General features: G+C 42.1%; 1 protein-coding gene across 1 annotated transcript in view; it reads right to left on the minus strand.

Moving 5' to 3' along the window:
- The window catches only part of CNTNAP5 (contactin associated protein family member 5), an 883,495-nt gene that overhangs the window by 457,189 nt on the left and 402,917 nt on the right, over positions 1-23,389 (minus strand). The window contains exon 6 of the mRNA XM_059704743.1: positions 10,687-10,871. Coding sequence (XP_059560726.1) covers positions 10,687-10,871 — 185 coding nt within the window. The remainder of the gene's footprint in view (positions 1-10,686; positions 10,872-23,389) is intronic.

Raw genomic sequence — 23,389 nt, forward strand, 5'->3', positions numbered from 1 at the left:
TAATGATCTGTAGTTATTTCAATCAACAAATAAAAGGTTGCATTGTGTCTGTCCAGTCCTTCAATCACATCTGAGCTCTAAGAGAGGCAATATGAACTAAAGTAGGAGTGGCAGAAAGTGCTGACCTCTGAGCATTCGAGACCTATTAGGAACTTCTTATGGGAAATAAGGCATAAAATGTTATCCTATCTAATAATAGACAAAGATGAAAATTGACCGTACCTTTGCTACGCCCACCATTGGCTAATCAGAGTGATATACAAATTAACCACCAACAAAGATGGCTTCTAATTTGCATATATGGGCTGGGAGGGAAGACTGAAGACACCGTAGAAGGAAGCCAAGCAAGGGAGCCTAAATAGCGGAGACAGGCTGGAGAGAAGTGGCAGAGAAGGGCGTGGTAGGAGAGACAGAGACAGAAGTGAAGCCCTATTCTTGCAGGAATCTTCCTGCAATGGGCATCTAGTATTTTATAATTCACAACAAGAAGCTTTTTGCATTTACTTAATATTTATTGAATGTGTATTATGTACTAGACACAATCCTTTAGAGATAGATAAAAGTAAAAAAGAATGTCTCCACCCTTATGATGATCTTAAAGTCTATAAGCTGGGGTGAAGACGATGAGAGAGATGGTTAAAAATAAGTAATTAATAACATTATAAAGTGAAATGTTTTTGAAAAATACTATAAACAGAAATCAGAAGATGCAATTTTTGAAGCAGTTATAAGAAATACCTTTTAAGTCATATCTTCTATTTCCTCGGTTTCTTCTTGAAATAGTGTTTGGCATGCCATACAAAATTCAAAGAGTTTAAAAACAATGAATGAAGCAAGTCTGGCTTCTTACTCGTTGATCCCCCTCTCTGATTACCTGCTTTCTCCATCCAATTATACCCTCCAGATGTATTGTCTCTCTCTGTGCTTTCAAGCCTATACAGTCTTTTCTCTTTTTTAAACACAGGTAATACTTACACTGCACTGAACATTGCCTTTTCTTTTCATTTAACAATTTACATTGGAGATGGTTCATATCAGAACATGTAGGGCTGCCTCATTCTTTTAATGGTACATAATACTTCTGCATGGGTTTCTCAAGCACACAGAGAATAGGTGAGCCCAAGTCCAAGGCCTGCCTGATGGCTGGTGAAGGTAAAGGAGAAGCAGCCACTTTTCAATTCAGATAGTTTTTGATTTACACAGACAGCAAAGGGAAGAGTGGCTGAGCACTGGAGCTGCTCATGGTCCCTGTCCCACACACCAAAAAGAGACAAAACTGAAAGAAAACAGACCAGATGGCCACAGTGCCAGCTGTGGTAGCCTTTGCTCTGGACACCTGATCCAGACAGTTATGCAGTTCCAGGCGGTGCAGCTCCAGTCTCCTCGGGCAGGTGATGAGAAACTGCTGTGGCAGCCTCACATGGGGCAGGGGTACGGGGGAGATGGGCTGGAGTCCCTCCTGCAGGCCTCCACTCACCCGTGTTTAGGGAGATCCCTGAGGTGTTCTGCCAGACCCAGATCAGCTGCAGGCAAGGCTTTGGCTGCATGGCTTCTGGGACAGTGCAGGTCACTTGGCCTCCTGGAGGGTCCATTTCCCTATGGATTTACCATTCAGTTTCATCAGCCCCCTTTTGGTGGACTTTTGGGGAATTTTTAATTTTTTGTTATTCATAAAATATTTCCCATTGCAAACATTTGCTTATCATTCTAGTATAAATTGCTAGAAACAGGATTGTTGGATTGAAATGCGTGTTTCCAATTTTAAAAGCTACCATCCTCTCTTTGATATTGTCTTAATTATAATCCCACAAATATTGTACGAAATACTCTGTTTCTTCATGTGCATGCCAAGATTCTAAAGGTTTAGGTCTTTGCAATCTAAGTTAAAAATATTATCGTACCATGAATTTGCATGTCTTTTTTTGGGGTGAGGGTTGAGCATCTTTTCATATATTTGAGAGAAATTTATATTTTTAATATATTCATGTCCTTTACCTATTTTTCCATTGACTTACCATTTTAAAAACAATTTGTAGAAGTTTTTATTAGTTAAATTTTGAAGTATGTTTTCAAGTTATTTGGGAGGTGATTGCATTGTATATGCACTAGAGCAGTGATAGCGAACCTAGGACACACGTGTCAGAGGTGACACGCAAACTCATTTTTTGGTTGATTTTTCTTTGTTAAATGGCATTTAAATATATAAAATAAATATCAAAAATATAAGTCTTTGTTTTACTATGGTTGAAAATATCAAAAAATTTCTATATGTGACACGGCATCAGAGTTAAGTTAGGCTTTTTCAAAATGCTGACACACTGAGTTCAAAAGGTTCGCCATCGCTGCTCTAGAGGCATGGTGCACGGAATTCATGCATGGGTGGTGTTTCTCAGCCTGGCCTGCACTCTCTTGCAATCTGGAACCCCTTGCTACTAACTGCCCACCTGCTCACTCCTAACCACCCTCCTCCTTGCTCCTAACCACCTGCCTGCTCACTCCTTACCGCTTGGTTTGCTGCTCCTCAGAGCTGCTGCAAAGGCGGGAGAAGCCCCTGCCACCTCGCTGCACTCGCCAGCCATGAGCCTGGCTTCTGGTTGAGCGGCACTCCCGCTGTGGGAGTGCATTGGCCATTAGGGGGCAGCTCCTGCGTTGAGCATCTGCTCCCTGGTGGTCAGTGTGCATGATAGTGACTGCTGGTCATTCTGCTATTTGGTCGATTTGCATATTAGGGTTTTATATAGATACTAGAGGCCCGATGTACAAAAATTTGTGCACTCGGGGAGGAAGGGGGGTCCCTCAGCCTGGCCTCTGCCCTCTCGCAGTCTGGGACCCCTCGGGAGATAACAACGACATGCTGGCTTAGGCCTGATCCCGAGTGGCAGAGGGCAGGCCTAATCCCTAGGTGCAGCCCCTGGTTGGGCTCAGAGCAGGGCCGATTGGGGAATTGGGGCGCCGCCCCCTGTCATGCACAGAGCAGGGCGGATTGGGAGGTTGCGATGACACTCACAGTCACGCTCAGAGTAGGGCCAATTGGGGGATTGGGGCACTGCCCCCTGTCACACTCAAGGCAGGGTCGATGGGGAGGTTGCAGCGCCACCCTCTGTCATGCACAGAGCAGGGCCAATCAGGGGGTTGGAGCACTGCCCCCTGTCACGCACAGAGCAGGGCCCATCAGGGGGTTGGGGAGCTCCCCCTTGTCACGCACAGAGCAGGGCAGATCAGGGGGTTGGGGCACCGCCCTCTATCACCCATAGAGCAGGGCCAATCAGGGGGTTGGGGCGCCGCCACTCTCACACTCAGGGCAGGGCCGATGGGGAGGTTATGGCTCTACCCCATCACACACAGAGCAGGGCCCGTGGGGTGGGGGTTTGGGGCGCTGCACCCTGTCACACACAGAGCAGCAGGGTGATCAGGAGGTTGGGGAGCTGCCCCCTATCAGGCACAGAGCAGGACCGATCAGGGGGTTGGGGCGCCTTCCCCTGTCAGGAACAGAGCAGGGCCGATAGGGAGGTTGTGGCCCCGCCCCCTGTCATACGCAGAGCCGCAGGGCAATCAGGGGGTTTAGGTGCTGCCCCCTGTCACGCTTATCCCAGTTCCGGGAGACCTCTCGGCTCTGCTGATCCCGGTGCTGGGAGGCATATTACCCTTTTACTATATAGAATAGAGGCCTGGTGCATGGGTGGGGGCTGGCTGGTTTGCCCTGAAGGGTGTCCCGGATCAGGGTGGGGGTCCCCACTGGGGTGCCTGGCCAGTCTGGGTGAAGGGCTGAGGGCTGTTTTCAGGCTGGGACTGAAGCTCCCAACTGCTCCTTTTTTTTTTTTTTTTTTTTTTTATTCTGAGCCAGCTTTAGCTCTGAGGCTCCAGCTCTTAGGCCTCCGCTCCTGAAAGCAGGTATCTAGTTTGTTTAGGTTCTACAATCAAACCTCTGTATTAACTCCAGCTCTGAGATCCCAGCTAGCTGAAAGCTGGTTTCTGGGGTTTTGTTTAGCTTCTATTTTTGTAACTATGTTTCAAACTGCCAGCTCAGAGGCCTGCAGCGGCAGGCAGGGAATGTTGGAGTCCTCCGTCACTGAAGCAAGCAAGCCTCATGTTAGTTTCAAGCTGCCTGGCTGGCTGCCGGCTGCTATCTTGGCTGACAGTTAATTTGCATATCGCCCTGATTAGCCAATGGGAAGGGTAGTGGTCATACGCCAATTACCATGTTTCTCTTTTATTAGATAGGATTTTGTGGAAGGTCTTGTGAATATATATATATTAATTTGGAAAAATTTATTCATACATTGTATTTCCAGGGTTTTGAAATTTATATCATACTTAGAAGGACTTCTGACACTGTCCTATATAATAAAAGCATAACATACAAATTGACTGAACAGCCAAACAGCTCAACAACCATCTGGGACCACACTATGACACCCACTGGCACCAGGCCAGTCAAGGCCTGTGCTTGTAAGACAGCCATTGCCCCATGATTGCCCCACAGAGAGAGGCCCAGGCCACCAGCTGGCGGGGCAATCAATCAGGGGGCTCCGCAATCGCCCCAAAGAGGGAGGCCCAGGCCACCGACCAGTGGGTTGCGGCGGATGGGCAGGGCCTTCCTCTGTGAGGGAAGCCCAGGTCCCAGGTGCCAGCAGGAGGCAGGTGCCAGCAGCTGGGGGAAGGAAGGCCTACTCTTGCACAAATTCCATACATCAGGCCTGTAGTTCAATTATAAAAATGATATCTCATATTTTCTTTAAAACTTTGATAAAACTTATTTTTGAGGATATACGCACACATAATTTTAAATATTTAGAGAGGTTGACTTAATCTACCTTTTTTTTTCTAATAAGTTTTATTAAAATACATTTTTTTAATTTTGTAAAATGCCTTTTTTGGTATTTAGAACATGTAAATCATATATCTTAAAATATGTTAATAGTTTTGGTGCTTGTAAGACAGACATGCAAAATGGGATCACTGAGCAGTCTTAATAAGAAAAGACTTTTGGGATTATAAGATCTCAGAGAACTGGGGTCTGTAATATCCTAAAAATCTCTTCTCTAAAGCTCTTGTGCTCCAGACTGGAAGTGAAGTGAACTGCTGGTGTCTTCCTCACAAGCATTTGGAGAAAGTTACACGGGCTGAGTGATATGAACTGGGATGGCATTCCAATGAGAAGCAAAGGAATGCATTATTTCTGCTTTTCATTTTTTGATAAAAGATTATTTGAGCCTTTGTCTGTGTTTGCCTTTTAAGTGAAGGAGAAGAAGACAACTGCATATTTTATAATATGGCAAATTTCCCGAAAGATGCCATATAGAAAGGCATTATGCTACTTGATTGATGTCAGTAACATAGTCTAAGGGAGCAATGGAACTACCATATTTTCTTGCCAAATATTATCATATCATGCTAAAATTTGAAGAGGAACATAGATTTGCATAATATAGTTAGCCCTGATTTAGAATTTGATAGGGTTTAGCTGTTGAGCAACAGTATATGCTCTGACAATGGGTCATGGAACCTGAGGGCCTGACATCAGTCATCCCAGTGGTGTCCAGGGCTCATATGTGCAGGTGTAGGACCGTGACAGAAATCAAATCAATAACCCAAATTCTGATTAATGGACAATACTGTTATAAAATAAATTGTGGATTTAAATATCCCTTCCAATAAAAGTGCTAATATTACTCCTGAATAACAGAAGTTAAGAATGTTAGTTTTCCAGACTTCGACAACTAGTTAATGGAAATGTGACTGACTAGAGCTTGGGTTTTTGTCCCCAGTGCTCTTCTTCTACACATGGCCTTTCAGGTGAGACTTCAAAACCTGGTGAGCTCTAGCTGTTCCAGAGTTCTCCTGATACACACTCTCACATCCCAACCTCACCATTCCAGTCAGTCTTTCTTCTTTCATGCTCTGGAAGGGTAGGCATTTTCTGAAGCAGAGGTTGCCTCACTGGAATAGCTAAATATATATACTCAAACTAGGAAATCCTTTTGATGAAGTACCAAGAAATTTAGACTTTTTCTTTAAAAAAAAAATTTGTTCCAACTTCAAAAATTGAGTGACTTCATTTGATTTCTTTTCCTAAATGCTGACATTCTCTTTAATGCCACTCAGCTGTGATTCCTTAAAGATTCTCTACAGAGGAGACCACAGACAAATAGACATTAATCTGGAAATAAATGTGAAATCAGACAACTAGGTGAACTTTACAGTCATCTTTTGCCATTAGAGATAAGGTATTTGGGGGAATATTGAGACTTAAACATGATTTTATGATTTTTATTATACTCAAGTTCATAAAATATGTCTATTTGTTTTAAGACAATTTCAACATTGTGTAATTTCTGTTTTCAATCACTTAAGCAAGGTTGAAAATTAGAGGTGGTTATCCATTACTTCTAGTTATAAGCAACTCAAATAATGTCTTGAGTATCTTGGATTCTTAGTCAAAGACTGACTGACAAATTCTCTTTGGAAGCTAATGAATGTCATATCTTATCCACAATATCCTAAACTAAGATTAGTATCAAAAGAGATAATTTTTAGCTCATAATAGTTATTGAATAAAAAAATAAGTCAGATATTAATTTTACAATGATTCATCTCTACCACCGCTCTTCTATTCTGTATCCCACTGGTTATTGAAGTTGTCTCTTAACAAGGCTTTCAATTATATGTCCAGCATCCCCCTCCTTCCTCCTACCCAGAAGCCTAAGCTTCAGAATACCTGCTTCAAAGTAACTGCTCTAAAAGAGTGTTTCTCAAATGTTAGGTTGCATCAGAGTCACCTGGAGGATTTTGAAAAACAGATTATTGAGCTCCTCTCCCAGAGTTTCTAATTTAGTAAATTTAAGTGGAAAATGAGTATTTTCATTTTTAACAATTTTCCAGGGCATACTAATTGGACTGAGTCCTGAAACATACATTCAGAATTACTAGTTTAAACCATAAAACTGGTCATGTCATCATCCTGCAAAAAATCTTTTTGTGTCTCCTCATGCTACTACTGAGCTAACCTTGAAATCCTGGCAAGGGTTAACTAACAATGAAGTAGAAATTTATATACTTGTGAAATCACATATTTTTGCTTAAGTGTCTTGGTGTAGCACAGTGTAACACGGCGTTCCTGTTTCCAGTCACCACCAGATATGCAGACTCACCCAGATGACACACAGGAGAGCAAAATTTGTATCAGAAACAGGACCAGCCAAGTCAAATTGCACATCTGCAGAAAAATCCCCTGCTGTTTCCCTCAACTCAACTTCCACTTCCCTTTAACCATGTATAATTAGCTGGGTTGGCAAGACCTATTAAGATGGGCTTTGGGATAGGAATCCCCTCTTCTCAAGTCACTGGCACTTGAATAAACCACTTTCCTTCTCACCAGCACCTTGGTTTACAAGTTTGGCTCTTGTTGCAGCAGGCAGCCAAACTTGGATTCAGGTTCAGCATTCACTCATCCCTCATAATTTAAGTTCCTTAACATGGCTCACATAACCCATCATCACCTGGGTATTCACTCACTCTTGCTTTATCTCACACTATCCCTTGCCTTAAGTGGTGCGTTGATAAAGATTTAAAATATGGCTATTCATCTTGCCCTGCCAACACAGAGACATGTATGTGTGTGTGTGTGTGTGTGTGTGTGTGTGTGTGTACATATGCATATAAACAAACATAGGCTTATTTTACTGGTATAAGCAATGTGTAAATAATTTACCAAAAAATGTATCATAATCTTTATTGTAAATTCCATGTAATCAATTAGATCTTATAGAATGCTTTTATTGAATTTTCACTGAACTATTTTTATATGTAATCACATACAGTCTTTGTTACATTCCTTTTTATTTCTTAATTTCTTGACAACCCTTTACAAGTTTGTTTTGTTTTGTTTTGTTTGTTTGTTTTTTTAACTCACAGTCTGGGGATAACAGGCTTTAAGCCAGGCTTGGCATACAGGCTGTAGCTTGTCTACATGATTTATACTATTTGTCAATATCCCAGGTGAAAATATTCCCACCATGGTGGATTTCAAGCTGTCAAAGGAATGTTACTGGACATGGAATTGGGAAGAGATGCACTGTAACAGCCCAATAGAGTGCATATCCACCACACAGTTACTGCAGAAGTAAGAAACCTGAGCACATATAAATAGACTAGAGGCCCAGTGCACGAAATTTGGGCACTGGGGGGTTCCCTCAGCCTGGCCTGTGCCCTCTCCCAGTCCAGGAGCCCTTGGGGGATGTCCAACTCTTAGCTTAGGCCTGCTCCTTGCAGGGAGTGGGCCTAACCCAGCATTCGGACATTCTTAGCACTGCTGCAGAGGTGAGAGAGGCTCCGGACACTGCCGTTGCACTTGACAGCCATGCACTCGGCTTCTGTTTGAGAAGCACTTTCCCTGTGGGAGTGCACTGACCACCAGGGGGAAGCTCCTGCGTTGAGCATCTGCCCCCTGGTGGCCAGTGTGCATCATAGCGACTGGTTGTTCTGCTGTTCAGTTGATTTGCATATTAGCTTTTTATTATTTAGGATGGAGTGGTGGCTATATAGATAGGTGTAATATCTTACCTAATAATAGACAAACATGCAAATTGACCGTACTTTTGCTATGTCTTAAGCTATGCCCACCAGCCAATCAGAGTGACTATATGCAAATTAACCCAACCAAGATGGTGGCCGGCAGCCACGGAACTGGAGCGAGCAGATGGCTTGCTTGCTCCAGTGATGGAGGAAGCCAGACTGCCACCGGTTCTGAGCTCCACTCAAAAGCAACAAAGTTTCAATTATAGAAGGTAAATAAACCCCAGATACCTGCTTCCTGTCACCATGGCCACGGAGCAGGAGCGAATAAAAAAATAAAGAGAAAAAGGAAAGGCTGGGAGCTTCAGTCGCCAGGGGGCTTGGTCAGTCTGAAAACAGCCATGAACCCCTCACCCAGGCTGGCCAGGCACCCCAGTGGGGACCCCCACTCTGAAGGGGGTGTGGGCAGCCTGAAAATGGCCCTCAGACCCTCTCCCAGGCTAGCCAGGCACCCCAGTGGGGAACCCCACCATGAAGGGGGTTTGGGCAGCCTAAAAACAGCTCCCTCACCCAGGCTGGCCAGGCACCCCAGTGGGGACACCCACCCTGAAGGGGGTTTGGGCAGCCTGCAAACAGCCATCAGCTCCTCACCCAGGCTGGCCAGGCATCCCAGCGGGACCCCCACCCTGATCCAGGACACACTTCAGGGCAAACCAGTTGCCCCCCACCCATGCACCAGGCCTCTATCCTATATAATAAAAGGCTAATATGCAAATTGACCAAACAGCGGAACAAATAGTCGCTATGACATGCACTGACCACCAGGGGGTAGACACTCAACGCAGGAGCTACCCCCTGGTAGTCAGTGAGCTCCCAGAGCCTCTCCCGCCTCCAGGGCAGTCGGACATCTCCAGGGCTCCCAGACTGTGAGAGGGTGCAGGCTGGGCTGAGGGACCCCTCCCCCTCCACCAGCGAGTGCACAAATTTTGTACACTGGGCCTCTAGTAGTAAATAATTAAAAATTAATAAATGTATGACCTTTTAAATACTCTATTTAATTCTAAGTTTATGTAACTTAGCTTACAACATTCATTAAAGTCTACCAGTTGGTCTACATGAGGCAGTAGCAGTTGGCTACAACACAACTGCCTGTCTATTGTTTAAAACCCATTGACAATGGACTATGACAGTTATGCCCTGTGCTCTGCAGTGGGTCTCTGGCCTGGTCCACCTTTCTGACCTTGCTCATCAGGCCAAACCCATATTCATGTGAGGTTTAGCCCTGTCTCCTGCTGGAACCCTGTCTCTACCTCTCTAGTTTGAGCTAAGTGACCTCTTCCCAGAATTGCCCACAGTGCCCAGTGCTGCTCTCCACCATAGCTTTCACCTCTTTGCTCGGCACCACTTCTTCCAGGTCTGCTTCTGCTTAGTAGGCTGTAAGCTTCTCCAGCTCAGGAACTCTGCCCCTGTAATCTTTAATTTTATTACCGAGAGAGACCCTGGGATACAGTAGGGGCAAAGCACATATTTTTGAACCGAACTACCAGCAGAAAGGATTATCTTTTGGCTTTCACTTTGCAGAATTTTGCACAGCCTTCTTTGTTGTGTAGCATTGGTGTGTCACTGTGCTTCTCCTATAAGGAAGAAACAGCTGTTGATGTGTGTTAGTCAAAAGTTTGTTTACAAATTACCATCAAAGGCAAGTGCCTACAGTGCATATTTTAGATTACTTTGGGTATTATTTATCATTCCTATTTTATTGAGGTATAATTGACATGTAACATTATGTTAGGATAATTCTTATATCTTCCATTACCCCAGCTAATTGAATTTCATTTTTTTAAAGAATGACTTAATTAACCAGGAGACTAAATAGTGATACAGGGTGCTAGAAGTAGGAAAAAAAAGAAATCAAATACAAATGAGTCTTGCTGATTTAAAATTTCCACACAATTAGCTGATGCCTGTGGGTTACCAGCATTATTTCCTGGGCATTTTCCCCAGCTCACTGCTCAGAATCTCTCCAAGGAGTCCTCCACTGTAGGCTGCCTGGGCTTTGATGGAGGGGAAGATAAGCCCCAGCGTGAGCTTTTCCTCCATTTCTCCTCTTTACTGATTTTCACACTGATTCTAAGCAAGGCACCTGGGGATCTGTAGGGAGTATCAACTCACCTCATAGTCGATGTCTAAGGCATCGGCCTCTCCCTTGGTCCGGAAATGCTGCGTGTACTTGTCCACGGTGAAGTTCACGTGCTTGCCCACCCGCTCAATGAGGACCGAGTGCCAGTGCTGGTCATCCAGGAGGCTGCCCAGGGTGGCTGATGGCGGGCTGCTGCTGAGCCGGGTTTTGCTGTCATCTGTAAAGAGGAGAGGAAGAGAGGATGGTGTCTGTGTCTGAGGGCAGCCTGAGACTAGACTGTTCTGCAAGCAAGGCCAGCTCGCTCTAAAGGAAAAGGTAGTTCTATCTCTACAGGCCTGGAACGCTGCTGGGCTTGGGAAGGAATTACAAGCTTTCCCACAAGTGCCAGGAACAAATTATAGGTCAATTGGCATGCCTATCTCCTTCTAGACATGAAATGACATGTTTTCAGGACTTGAACAATTAAATAATAAAGGAACGCTATCCTAATGGAACTCTATCGAAAATAGTGGTTATCCTATTTAGAAATAGTATTCATTCTTCATGTTTGAATGGGTGTTGAATAGAGAAAGTGGACCTGGAATTGTGCTTCAGCAGAGAGTGAACTGGATAATTCACAGTGAGTTAGGTAAGTCTGTGGGCAAAGCAAAAGGGGAGGAAATAGGCATTTTAGCTGCCACTTTAAGTGCCTACTATATGAGTGGCACTTAACCAGTTAACTGCCATGTGTCCAAAATGGAAACCATCCCCACACACCACGGTATTTTGAATGTATTTGCATCTATAGACACTTGTGGCTTACAAAGGGTTAAGTAGGAATTTTACCACCTCCATTTTTCATCTGCTAAGGCAAAAGTATTATCTGCATTTCACAAATAAGGAACCTAAGGCTCAGTGAGCGTAAGCACACATGCCCCAGAGATGTGTCCAGGGATGCAATCCAGGTCCAGTGGTCTTTCCACTCTACCATGCCATGGGTCATATGTGTTGATTTAGCCCAAGTTGAGCTTGAAAGACACCCCTTGGGAGAATGTGCCAGACTTAGGGGAAGAGGCGTGCTTTTTTCTTTCTTTTTTAAACAATGGTTTTTAATGGTACCAGAGATATGGTTCCACTAAAAAACCCGTGGGTGGTTAAGAGTTGGAACATTACAAAATAACGAGGTCACACTGGGTGCAGAAGAAAAGCCGTCCCAGGACCTCAGGGGGCAGGCTCGCAGGGCCGCTCCCTGCATCCTGTCTGTGCTCACCCTGGAGCCCATTCCCCAGGGCCAAGGTCACCTTCTGTACATTTTTAATCAAGTCAGCCTGGTTCTCCCTCCTCCCCAACCCTCCTTCAATTTTAAGGAAGTCCCTGCCTATACCCTATTGTCAAAAAGATCAGATTTTTCATCTACAGAATGGTTCAGACATAGCAAAATGAACACATAAATGCAACTCATTATTACTTATATACATACTTTCGGGTTTTTTTTTAAATAATTTATATATTTGGTCCCCTTAGTAACTGAAAGCTGAACGCCTCCTTCCTCTCTCTTCAGTGTGTTTTACCAGAGCAGCTGTAACAGCTTGCTCATGTGGCATTCAGGACAGGAAGTGGCATTATCCTGGAGGCATTCACTCCGCCTCCATAAAGGCCTACGTCACCGCTTCCTGTAGGGGAGGAGACAGCAAACTTACTGTAATTGAAAATGAGAGCCAGGGAATTCATTGATTTACTTACTATTTTTTTCATAGATTTTGAGTTCTCACAATTTGTCAAATCATGCTATTAAACTCATAGATATTTGTCTTATTTTTATCACTCATTTCCTTCCTTCCTTCCTTCCTTCCTTCCTTCCTTCCTTCCTTGCCCCTTCTTCTTCCTCCTATAAAGAGGTATTGAGATATACTCATGCGACTCACAGTGACAAGTGATGTATAAAGGAGATGAGGAAGATACAGAGTTAAAAGGCGAACTGCCCTCTGTGAAGGTCTCCTGTGGAGATTTTTAGTAAGTAAAGACACATAGAGTATGCCATTGGTACACAGCAGTCAGTGTAGGAAGCCAAGGTAACTCGTGGCCAGGGGCTGTGAAGGCCTCCTTATAGGGCGGTGACAGGCCTGAGATTTGTTAGGCAAAAACAGGGAACATGGTACACAGTCAGGAGAAGCAGGTGCCTCAGCTTGGAGGGATAGTTTGGGAACAGGGTAGAGGGATTCCATATGGCCCAGTGTCATGACCACAGGCCTGGTTTATATCATTCCAGATGACTGTGCTAGTGGGTGGGAGTTTACAGGTTGAACTGTACCTTTAAGGAATGGGAGCCATAGTTGAATTACTAATCATAGATACTAACTCTGATTAACATTTAGCAAAGGTCATTTTGGCTGCTCTATGCAATTTTATTACAGGGCAAACTGGCAGTACTACTGGGAAAATGTAGATGGGGACAAGGGCTTAGGGATAGTGAGCACAAGAAGGATGGGGTGGTCTCGCAAGTCACTTGGACATTGGAAATGGGGTAATAATGGAAAGACTCAGGTGCGTTCTAGGATTTTTGAGAAGGTGGATGAGAAGTTAGAGCAGTCATGAAATAAGAAAGAATAAAGACAACCCCCCACCTACACACACACACACACACACACACACGTACACACACACAGATGCATGCACCCATACCCCTTTTATTTTAAAATAACACGTATCCAAGAGCTAATGATTGGTCAAGAGGAACAATAAAACACATGATCATCTCAATAGACAAAGAAAAAACATTGTACAAAAATTCAATATTGATTCTTGATAACTATCAGCAAACTAGAAATAAAAGAACTTGCTGAACCTGATAAAGGTAATCAACAAAAACCTACAGCTTGCATCACACTTAATGTGAAAAAATGAATGTTTTCCTGCTAAGACTAGGGGCAAGTCAAAATGTCTGCTCTTACCATTTATCCCCAACCTTCCCTGCAGGTTCTAGCCAGTGCAATCAGACAAAAGAGAAGTAATACAAAAGAGACAATAAAGGAAAGAACAGAACTGTAGAAAACCTTAGGGAATCTATCAAAAATGCTGGAATTATTCAGTAGGGATACAGTAGGGGACAGGTGTATGCAGATGCTGGAAGGAGAGGCATATTGACTGGTATGACAATTTCCTGGGTATGCACATATGTGAACATATAACTGTGTAATGTAAATGTTTGCATTTTTAAATGTCCATTAAATGTCAATAAAGAAAAGAATAAAAATTTTGCAATAAATAGAAGAAAATATTTAGAAAGAAGAGCCAAGAATTGGTGGAGGGAATTTGTCTTATATAACTGTTGGTTCTAAGTAATAAATCAAATATAGTTAATATTAGAGCTTTCACTTTGAATTCAATATGTAACTCACTTTTTTTCTTGAAAGGAAAACAGACATTTAATAAGAATTTCATAATAATAAGCCTAAAAAAAGACTTGAAACAACTCTAAATCACAACAAGCCATAGAATGGCACAGTAATCACATAATCACAACCCACTTATTCTATGTTCTGTTTGGGGGTTTCAGTGATACACTGAATTCTTTAATAGAGCTGATAATAATGTTTAGTGTAAAATATTTGGACATATTTTACACTATGATTTCTGCTTTAAAAGACAAATTTAATTATGAACATTAACAATATTTTTATTTAACTTTTTAGATATAGTAACAAATCTTCTTCCCATCCCTGCCTCCAGCTGTGAATGTTATCCTGTAGGTCATCACTGATATGAATGTCTTATTCTTGATCAAGAAAAATTATAGGCAAAAAGCAAACCAGCAAAGATATGTATTCTTTATTCCCCTCATTAAATATTTTACCATAATGATGAAATACAATGAGCGTTTTTCTGTACCTTTTCATTTTCATTTCACCTTTCCTGGTATTTTCTTATATCAGTACTAGAAGCCTGTTGCATGAAGATTCACGCAATAGGCCTTCCTGCCCCTGGCTGCTGGCACCGGTTTTCCTCCAGCACCCGGGACCCAGGCCTTTGGTCCGGCCGCAGCGGAGAAGCCAAGCCTCTTCAGTCTTCAGTATTCAGTCTGTCTTTAGTCTTCAGTCTGTCTTCAGTCTTCAGTCTTCAGTCTTCAATCTTTAGTCTTCACTCTGGCCAGAGCCTTCAGTCTTCACTCTGAGCCTGTGTATGCAGATTAACTGCCATCTTTGTTGGGTTAATTTGCATAGTTGCTCTGATTGGTTGGTGGGCGTAGCGGAGTGATACCAGTTTGCATGTTTCTCTTTTATTAGTGTAGATAATTGAAAAAAAATAAAAAGTAAATAAAGAACTTTTTAAATTTTTACAGCTGTAGAGTATTCCATTAAATTCATATCAGCTTTTTACTGATAAATATTTGAGCTTTTTGTCTTACTTAAAACTGCTAAAACATCTTATACATACAGGTCATTTTTATGTGTGCAAGAATTTCTGTAGTATGCATTCTTAGATGAGGAATTGGTGGCCAAAGGTTTTTAGAGATGGTGATTTTGGTCAGCACTGCCAAATTGTCCTCTATAAAATTTCAACCTATTTAAATACCTACTAGCAATTTATGAAACTGTCTTTTCTTCAAAGGCTTGTCAACAAAATCCATTCATGTTTTTGGAATTTGTCTGTATGATACATAAAAGAATTACATTTCTGGATAGTTTTAGTATACGCTTCTCTTAATATGAATTAAATTTAAAATATGTTTATTTTTATTTACCTTTTCAGGAACTACCTCCTCATACCACTTGCCTATTTTCTATCCTTTTTAAAATCAATTTATATTTAGTTTTTTGTCCATAATGTAATAGTCTTGATTTTGTTTTTTCTGGTTTTGTTTGTTTGTTTTTACTACTCAGGAATGTTTGTGTTTTCTTTTTCTTTGTATAGATTCTGGATTTGTGTTACAGTTTTAAAGGTCCTCTCCATTCTGACATTTTGTTGAAGAACTGAGGATATTTTTTCATTGAATTTTGGAAAGAATGGGAAGGGGAGAGACAGAGAGAGAGAAATATCTATGTGAGAGACACATCCATAGGTTGCCTTCTGCAGGTGCCCTGACCAGGCTGGATTGAGTCTGCAACCGAGTTATGTACCCTTAACCATAATTGAACCTGGGACTTTTCAGTCTGTCGGCCGATGCTCTATCCACTGAGACTAACTGACTAGGACTCTGAGATTTTTAAAGACTTCTCCCATTTTCTATTTGTAATATATCCTGGTGTATAGTATGAGATACAGTTTTACACCTTTATTGTATATTTTTGATGGCTACCTACTTATCTCAAGTCCTAATTTTCCCTGAATGATCTCTTCTCAGTACATAAGGTATACAACTTTTGTGTTGAGAAATACAGCTGACTTGAATGAGTTGATTTGTCACAATGATTAGGCCACAGTTATCTCAGCAGTACATTGGAACATTTAAATCCTGAAGTTTGAGGAGTAAAATTCCAAGTTGGTTGTTACAGCCACGTTTCCCTTTGTCTGCTGCCACCATTATTGCCACCATCTTAATGGGTCAGAGCATCTGAGCAGCAGGAAGCAGGGCCTGGCTTTACCCCATTCTTACTCTTACCAAGTTTGAAAGTCAGCCTTCCTGTCCTGTGCTCTAACCCTGGATCCCTAAATTTGCTGCTATCATTTCATCCAATAATGTCATTCATAAATTTAAGGCTTCAAAGGAATAAAAGTGTACATCATATTAAATAAAATTCAGCTACTTCTTTTTAATAGCCGTAGTGAAACCAAAAATCTTAGTTAGCACACTTACCTTTTCATTGTAAAATGCCTCATGACATTTTCATAAATATGTAAAGCAATTTGTTGACCTTTCCTCAAAAATGGATTAGTATTGCTCATTGTTTATTTGTTCATTTACTTAGCCAATCCTTTTTTTTAAAATATATTTTATTGGATTTTTACAGAGAGGAAGAGAGAGGGATAGAGAGTTAGAAAAATTGATGAGAGAGAAACATCAATCTGCTGCCTCCTGAACACCCCCCACAGGGGATATGCCCGCAACCAAGGCACATGCCCCTGACTAGAATCGAACCTAGGACCCTTCAGTCTGCAGGCCGATGCTCTATCCACTGAGCCAAACCGATTAGGGTTATCCAATCCATTTTTTTATTGCCCAAAGATAATGCAAAATGAAATCCACCAAACTTAAAACAAAACACCTATGTCAATAAATATTTTAGCAATCAATATTGTACTTTGTAAAATGTTTTAATAACTTTTTACTTAGTAAATTACATTCCAGAAATCTACCCTAAGTAAACAAACTAAAATATAGTAAAATAGTTTTTATATCCAATAATTTAAAAATTGGAGATAACATTCCATTATTTGGAAAGAGAGAAAAAAACTTTGCATAAACTTAGAATCAGCAGATGGAATATTATAGAGACATCTAAAAATTAATAAATTTAAGAAGTACTTACTTGATTTTAAAAGTATACTCAGTACTAGCTGCCTTTTTAAAAATATATTTTTATTGATTTCAGAAAGAAAGGGAGAGGGAGAGAGAGATAGAAACATCAGTGATGGGAGGGAATCATTGATTGGCTGCCTCTTACATGCACCAGGCTGGAGATCCAGCCAGCAACCCCTTCATGTGCCCTGATGGAGAATCAAACTGTGACTTCCTGGTTCATAGGTCAAGTGTCATTCACTGAGCCACACCAGTTGGGAGCATGACTGCCATTTTTTTACCAAATAAAAACATAACATTAAATAAAAGGATATTCAATAATTTATACCTTATTGATTTAAAAACTTAAAAAATGCAGTCCAGCCGCTGTGGTGCTGAGGCTCAGGATGTCACCGTTCCATGCCCAGTCAGGGCACATGCCTGGGTTGCAGGCTAGATCCTCAATATGAGGCGGAGAGGAGGCAGCCAATCAATGATTCTCTCTCATCATTGATGTTTCTATCTCTCCCTCTCCCTTCCTCTCTAAAATCAATAAAAAATGTATTTGAAATGTATATATATATATATATATATATATATATATATATGTATATGCAAAGTGAAAAGTATAAACATATACTAAATTATAAATACGAAAAAAATAGATAAGAGTATTAGACAATAATGTGTTTAGTAAAATACAGTGGTTTTAATTTTCTTTATTTTAGAGTAAGCATACTTATTTTCGATAATGGGAAAAACAAACTTTTAAAAAACATAATCCTTATCCTGCAAGGCTGACTGATTGAACACAATATGAATGATATGCAAATTATTGAACATCTCCCACATTGTTACTTTTTTTGCTTTTTAAATATTTTTTTAATTTTTCAATTACAATTTACATGTGATATTATTTTTTATTATTTTTATGTGTACAGCATAGTGGTTAATCAATCATATACTTTACAAAGTGTTCCCTTGATATTTCCAGTGCCCCAGTGACATGATACACAGTTATTATAATACTAGAGGCCCGGTGCACAAAAATTTGTGCACTCTGGGGGGAGGGGGAGTCCCTCAGCCCAGCCTGTGCCCTCTTGCAGTCTGGGACCCCTCGGGAGATAACGACCTGCTGGCTTAGGCCTGCTCCCGGGTGGCAGAGGGCAGGCCCAATCCCTAGGTGCAGCCCCTGGTCAGGCTCAAAGCAGGGCCGATTGGGGGGTTGGGGCACCGCCCCCTGTCACACTCAAGGCAGGGTTGATGGGGAGGTTGCGGCACCACCCCCTGTCACGCACAGAGCAGGGTCTATTGGGGGTTGGGGAGCTCCCCCCTGTCATGCACAGAGCAGGGCTGATAGGGGAGTTGGGGCACCGCCCTCTGTCACACTGGGGGCAGGGCCAATCAGGGGCTTGGGCGCCACCGCTGTCACACTCAGGGCAGGGCTGATGGGGAGGCTATGGTTCTACCCCATCACACACAGAGCAGGGCCGATCAGGTGGTTGGGGCGCCGCCACTCTCACACTCAGGGGAGGGCCGATGGGGAGGTTATGGCTCTACCCCGTCATACACAGAGCAGGGCCCGTGGGGGGTGGGGGGGTTGGGGCGCCGCACCCTGTCACACACAGAGCCGCAGGGCGATCAGGGGTTTTGGGCGCTGCCACCAGTGACGCTGATCCCGGTGCCGGGAGGACTCTCAGCTCCGCTGATCCCAGTGCTGGGAGGCATATTACCCTTTTACTATATAGGATAGAGGCCTGGTGCATGGGTGGGGGCTGGCTGGTTTGCCCTGAAAGGTGTCCTGGATCAGGGTGGGGGTCCCCACTGGGGTGCCTGGCCAGCCTGGGTGAGGGGATGATGGCTGTTTGCAGCTGGTCACACACCCTTCAGGGTGGGGGTCCCCACTGAGGTGCCTGATCAGTCTGGGTGAGGGGCTGAGGGCTGTTTTCAGGCTGGGACTGCAGCTCCCAATTGCTTCTTTTTTCCTTATTTTTTTTTTTTTATTCTGGGCCAGCTTTAGCTCTGAGGCTCCAGCTCTTAGGCCTCCGCTCCTGAAAGCAGGTATCTGGTTTGTTTAATTATCTGGTTCTATAATCGAAACTCTGTATCAACTCCAGCTCTGAGATCCCAGTGGCTGAAAGCTGGTTTCTGGGGTTTTGTTTAGCGTCTATATTTTTTACAATGTTTGAAACTGCAGGCTCAGAGGCCGGCAAGGCAGGCGGGGAACGTTGCAGTCCTCCGTCGCTGAAGCAAGCAAGCCTCATATTAGTTTCAAGCTGCCTGGCTGCCGGCCGCCATCTTGGCTGGCAGTTAATTTGCATATCTCGCTGATTAGCCAATGGGAAGGGTAGCGGTCGTACGCCAATTACAATGTTTCTCTTTTATTAGATAGGATTATTGAATCTGCTCTACTTTACATCCCCATAATTATTTATGACTATTTTTTAACAGCCAATTTGTACTTCTTAATTTGAAAATGTTAAGATCTCATTCTTATTTTATGGTTGAGTAATAATCCATTCTGTACATGTACCACTGCTTTTTTATCTACTTGCCTATAGATGGGAACTTCAGTTGCTTTCATAGCTTGGTTATTGTAAATAATGCTGCAATGAACATAGGAGTGCAAATATTTTTTTTCAAATCATATGCTCCTCAAGGGAGAGGGAGAGAGAGAGAAACATCAATGATGAGAGAGAATCATTGACTGGCTGCCTCCTGCACATCCCCCACTGGGGAACGAGCCCGCAACCAAGGCACATGCCCTTGACCATAATTGAACCCAGGACCCTTTGATCCCCAGGCCAATGCTCTGTCCACTGAGCCAAACTGGCCAGTGCTCAAGTTACTTTTAAATCTATCCATCTATCTATCTATCTATCTATCTATCTATCTATCTATCTATCTGACTAACTAAAAGCCTAAGTGCCTAAGTGACAGAACAACCCTATGACTGGAACAACTGGAAAGACTGGAACAATCAGTTGCTATGATGCTCCCTGACCACCAGGGGAAGACACTCAACACAGGAGCGTCTGTAGTCAGAGTGCTCCCACAGCGGGAGCACCACTCAGCTGAGATCTGGCCCAATGGCCCACCAGCCCGGCAGCAGCCTCTCACTCTCTCAGTAGTCCTGCAGGTCCAATCTCCAGAGAATGGGCCCATCACCAATAGACCAGCGCTGCTGGCATGATCCCAACAGTGCCATCATCGGCTGGGCACTGTGGCTGCTTCCCCTCCCTAGATGCTCCTCAAGGAAGAAACAATATAAAAGCGGCCACCAGGTGGCTCCTGACAACCGGGGCAAAAGTCAGCTGGATGGATCTGGATCCCTGGCCAGCAAGGGCATCCCATCATCCGCCCAGAGGACCAATCATGTCTCGGCCCTCCCCACCCACTTCAGGACCCCACCTGTGCACGAATTCATGCATTGGGCCTCTAGTTAAACAATAAATGACTGGCATGAATGAATTTCACTCACCTTTTCATTACCTGTTCTATGTTGATACTCAAAAATCATGTGTTAAAACAAATTGAGTGAAAGTTAGTTTGTTTAAACAGTTTCAGAAATGGAATTTCTGCAATCTATGAAGTAGGGGTTTTGAATTATATCTACACTAGTGTGAGCAGGAAGAAATGTCATTATAAATATCACAGTAAAACAGTTTTCAAAAGATTATAAAACTCTTTATCCTGGAATATATATTGCAAGTTTCATTTTGGTGACAATTGAGGTCCAACTACTAGCTTTAACCAGTTTACAATAGATTAAGGCAATATAAAAATTCCCATACACAGATGTGGAGGGGGAAAAGACAATAAAAATATGCAGTAGCTATCTTTTAGGCTAAAAAATTTAAGGAAAATCTTATTTCTAATTTAAATAAACTGGTTCTCATGTGGCTTGAGATATAGTTAAAATGAAAATAGTATAAATATTGCTCAAAACCTGCAAGGGTGTACAATTTGTATAGGAAGCATGAAATGCTTGCAAAGCATTTCTAATTTAGTCTTTTAATCTTCCACCCCTAACATAAACATGTCAATTTCTTCTCCCTTAGAAGGAACATTTTCTGACTAAGTGTGTGCATTTCACAGTGTTTTCACCCAAAAGTCTTTGATTGAAGCTTCTTGCTTGGTCGTATCTTAGTGAAGAAGTGCGTGCCACTTTAACTTGCAGAGTCTGTGAATTTCAGATACCCTGAGCAAAAGGCTTGGGAACTCTCTTGTTTAAGACTGTATTTCAGAAAACAAAGACACTCTTACAAAGGATGGATTCCTTGTTGAAATAATCGCCCATTCATATGGATGCTCCTGATGTCTTGCCCCCCTTGGATCTTCAGAACTGACTGACCCACCTTTAATTTTTCAGATTATTTATTAAACTTCTCACATGAGGGAATGACTTTATGTATGTTGTTTTGATTGTTTCTGAACACGACCCTTCAAAATCTCTGTCTCAAAGAAGCCATATGACTTACTCAAGGACACAAAGAATTAGGGTTACAACTCAGCTCTCTCTGATCCTAAAGCTCAAATTCTCACAGGATCCCTACTGGAAAAAATGATACTCTTTTACCTTCATGTCTTATGTTCTGACCATTTGCATCCATCACACATACATTAGCTATATAGAGGAATATAGGGTCTCAGAAAATAATGTAATGGATCGAAAAAGTGAGCTTGGTTGAAAACAAAAATGGGGCAACAGTACAAGGGGGGAGATATGATGTAGAATAAAAAAAAATATTTCACCTACATAGGCTATTCATTATCATAAAAATCCCATGTGAGTATATGCAGAGCTAATTAATACTCTCCGAGGTACTCAAGTGAGACCTTCTGAAGAAAATAAAAAGAAACTAACAGGAAGTCATTTGATTACAGAGAGTGTGGCCCTCAAACCGGAGCAAATCCTTAGGTATCACTGAAGCAATGAATGAAAGGCATATCTTTAGTTGTTAGGAACTTCTTTATTCAATAAAACACTCTCCAGATTTAGGGATTTTTGCTCAAGTTTGGTCACTCCTCTGTACCCATCTTCTGTGATTTTGCTATCTTAGAAAATGCTATGATTTTGGTGATGCATAATTATATTTTTAAATTAATATTACAAAGTTAGAGTGCATAGAAATAACTGTTTTATCAGTCTGGGAGCTCCTTAAAAATGGGGACTGCTAAATGTAATCTTTAATCCTAGGCCTAGCTCAGTGCCTGACTTAATATATTTGTTCAAAAATTCTTATTGCATGAATAAGAACATTTATGAAAAATGTGGTGAATCTTCTCTCGGTGACACTTTGTATAAAATGACTGTCTTCCTCTTTTTTTAAATAATAAAATCTCTAGATAACTCAAGGTTAATTAATAAGCCTTTCTGGATTCCCCTCTCTCACCCATCTCTCCCCATTTTCACAATTTAACATATGCATATGGACTTGAAAATTAGCATGCAATTGTTTAATGAAGGTTTACAAAATTTTAATCATTAATATAAGGACATTGGTGTAGGATTAAAGAGGGATGTAATCCAAGCTCTACACTTATGCAAATATGTGACTTTGAAAAACTGACTAGGCAACACTGATCATCAGTTTCTTAATCTGTAAAATGGGCTTATATATAATTTGTACCATGCCTGTGTAATGCAAACTAAATCTATATTTAAACGTCTAGTACAGTGCTTAAGTGTGGGATCTGAAAAGCAGCAACCTTTGAAAATTCTTCCCTAGTACTTCATACGAGCTCAGAAACATCACCAAACTTCTATAAGTATATGTGGTTGGCTTAAAATGCCCGGATTTTGAAAGAGCTGAAGTAAATGCCCATCTGACTCTGGAGAATGATTTCTCAAGATATCTTAACGGGGGTCATACAATCCAGTGCTCTTGCCTGTAAACCCCATGCTTGGCTCTGGGACACCTGCACTGCATGTGTTTGTCTCTTTGGTTCCAGGACTCCCACTTCACTACCGCTGCACCTGCAGGCAGCACAGAACTCGGCCTCAGCTCCAAGGCACTGGTCTGTGGGGAGGATGAGTGACCTACATTTACTGTTGATGTCTTGCTTAGTTCCTATGGCAGTTCCCAGTGGCATAATACTTCTGCTCTTTGATTTCCCCTCCTGTGTGTCTGCGTTTGTGCTGCTATAAAAGCACAGAGGGCACACTGCCACCAGTGACCTGAGGGATGTGTAAAAACCAAGAAGCAGAATCTCTATAACCTTATGAACTGAGAGAAGAAGTCTCTTATTCATAGTTATAGAAAAATCATTTTTCTATTCTAAGAAAGTAATCAGAGGAGGTCCACCTAATTCAAGTT

Source organism: Myotis daubentonii, chromosome 7 (assembly GCF_963259705.1).
Source record: "Myotis daubentonii chromosome 7, mMyoDau2.1, whole genome shotgun sequence".
NCBI lineage: Eukaryota > Metazoa > Chordata > Mammalia > Chiroptera > Vespertilionidae > Myotis > Myotis daubentonii.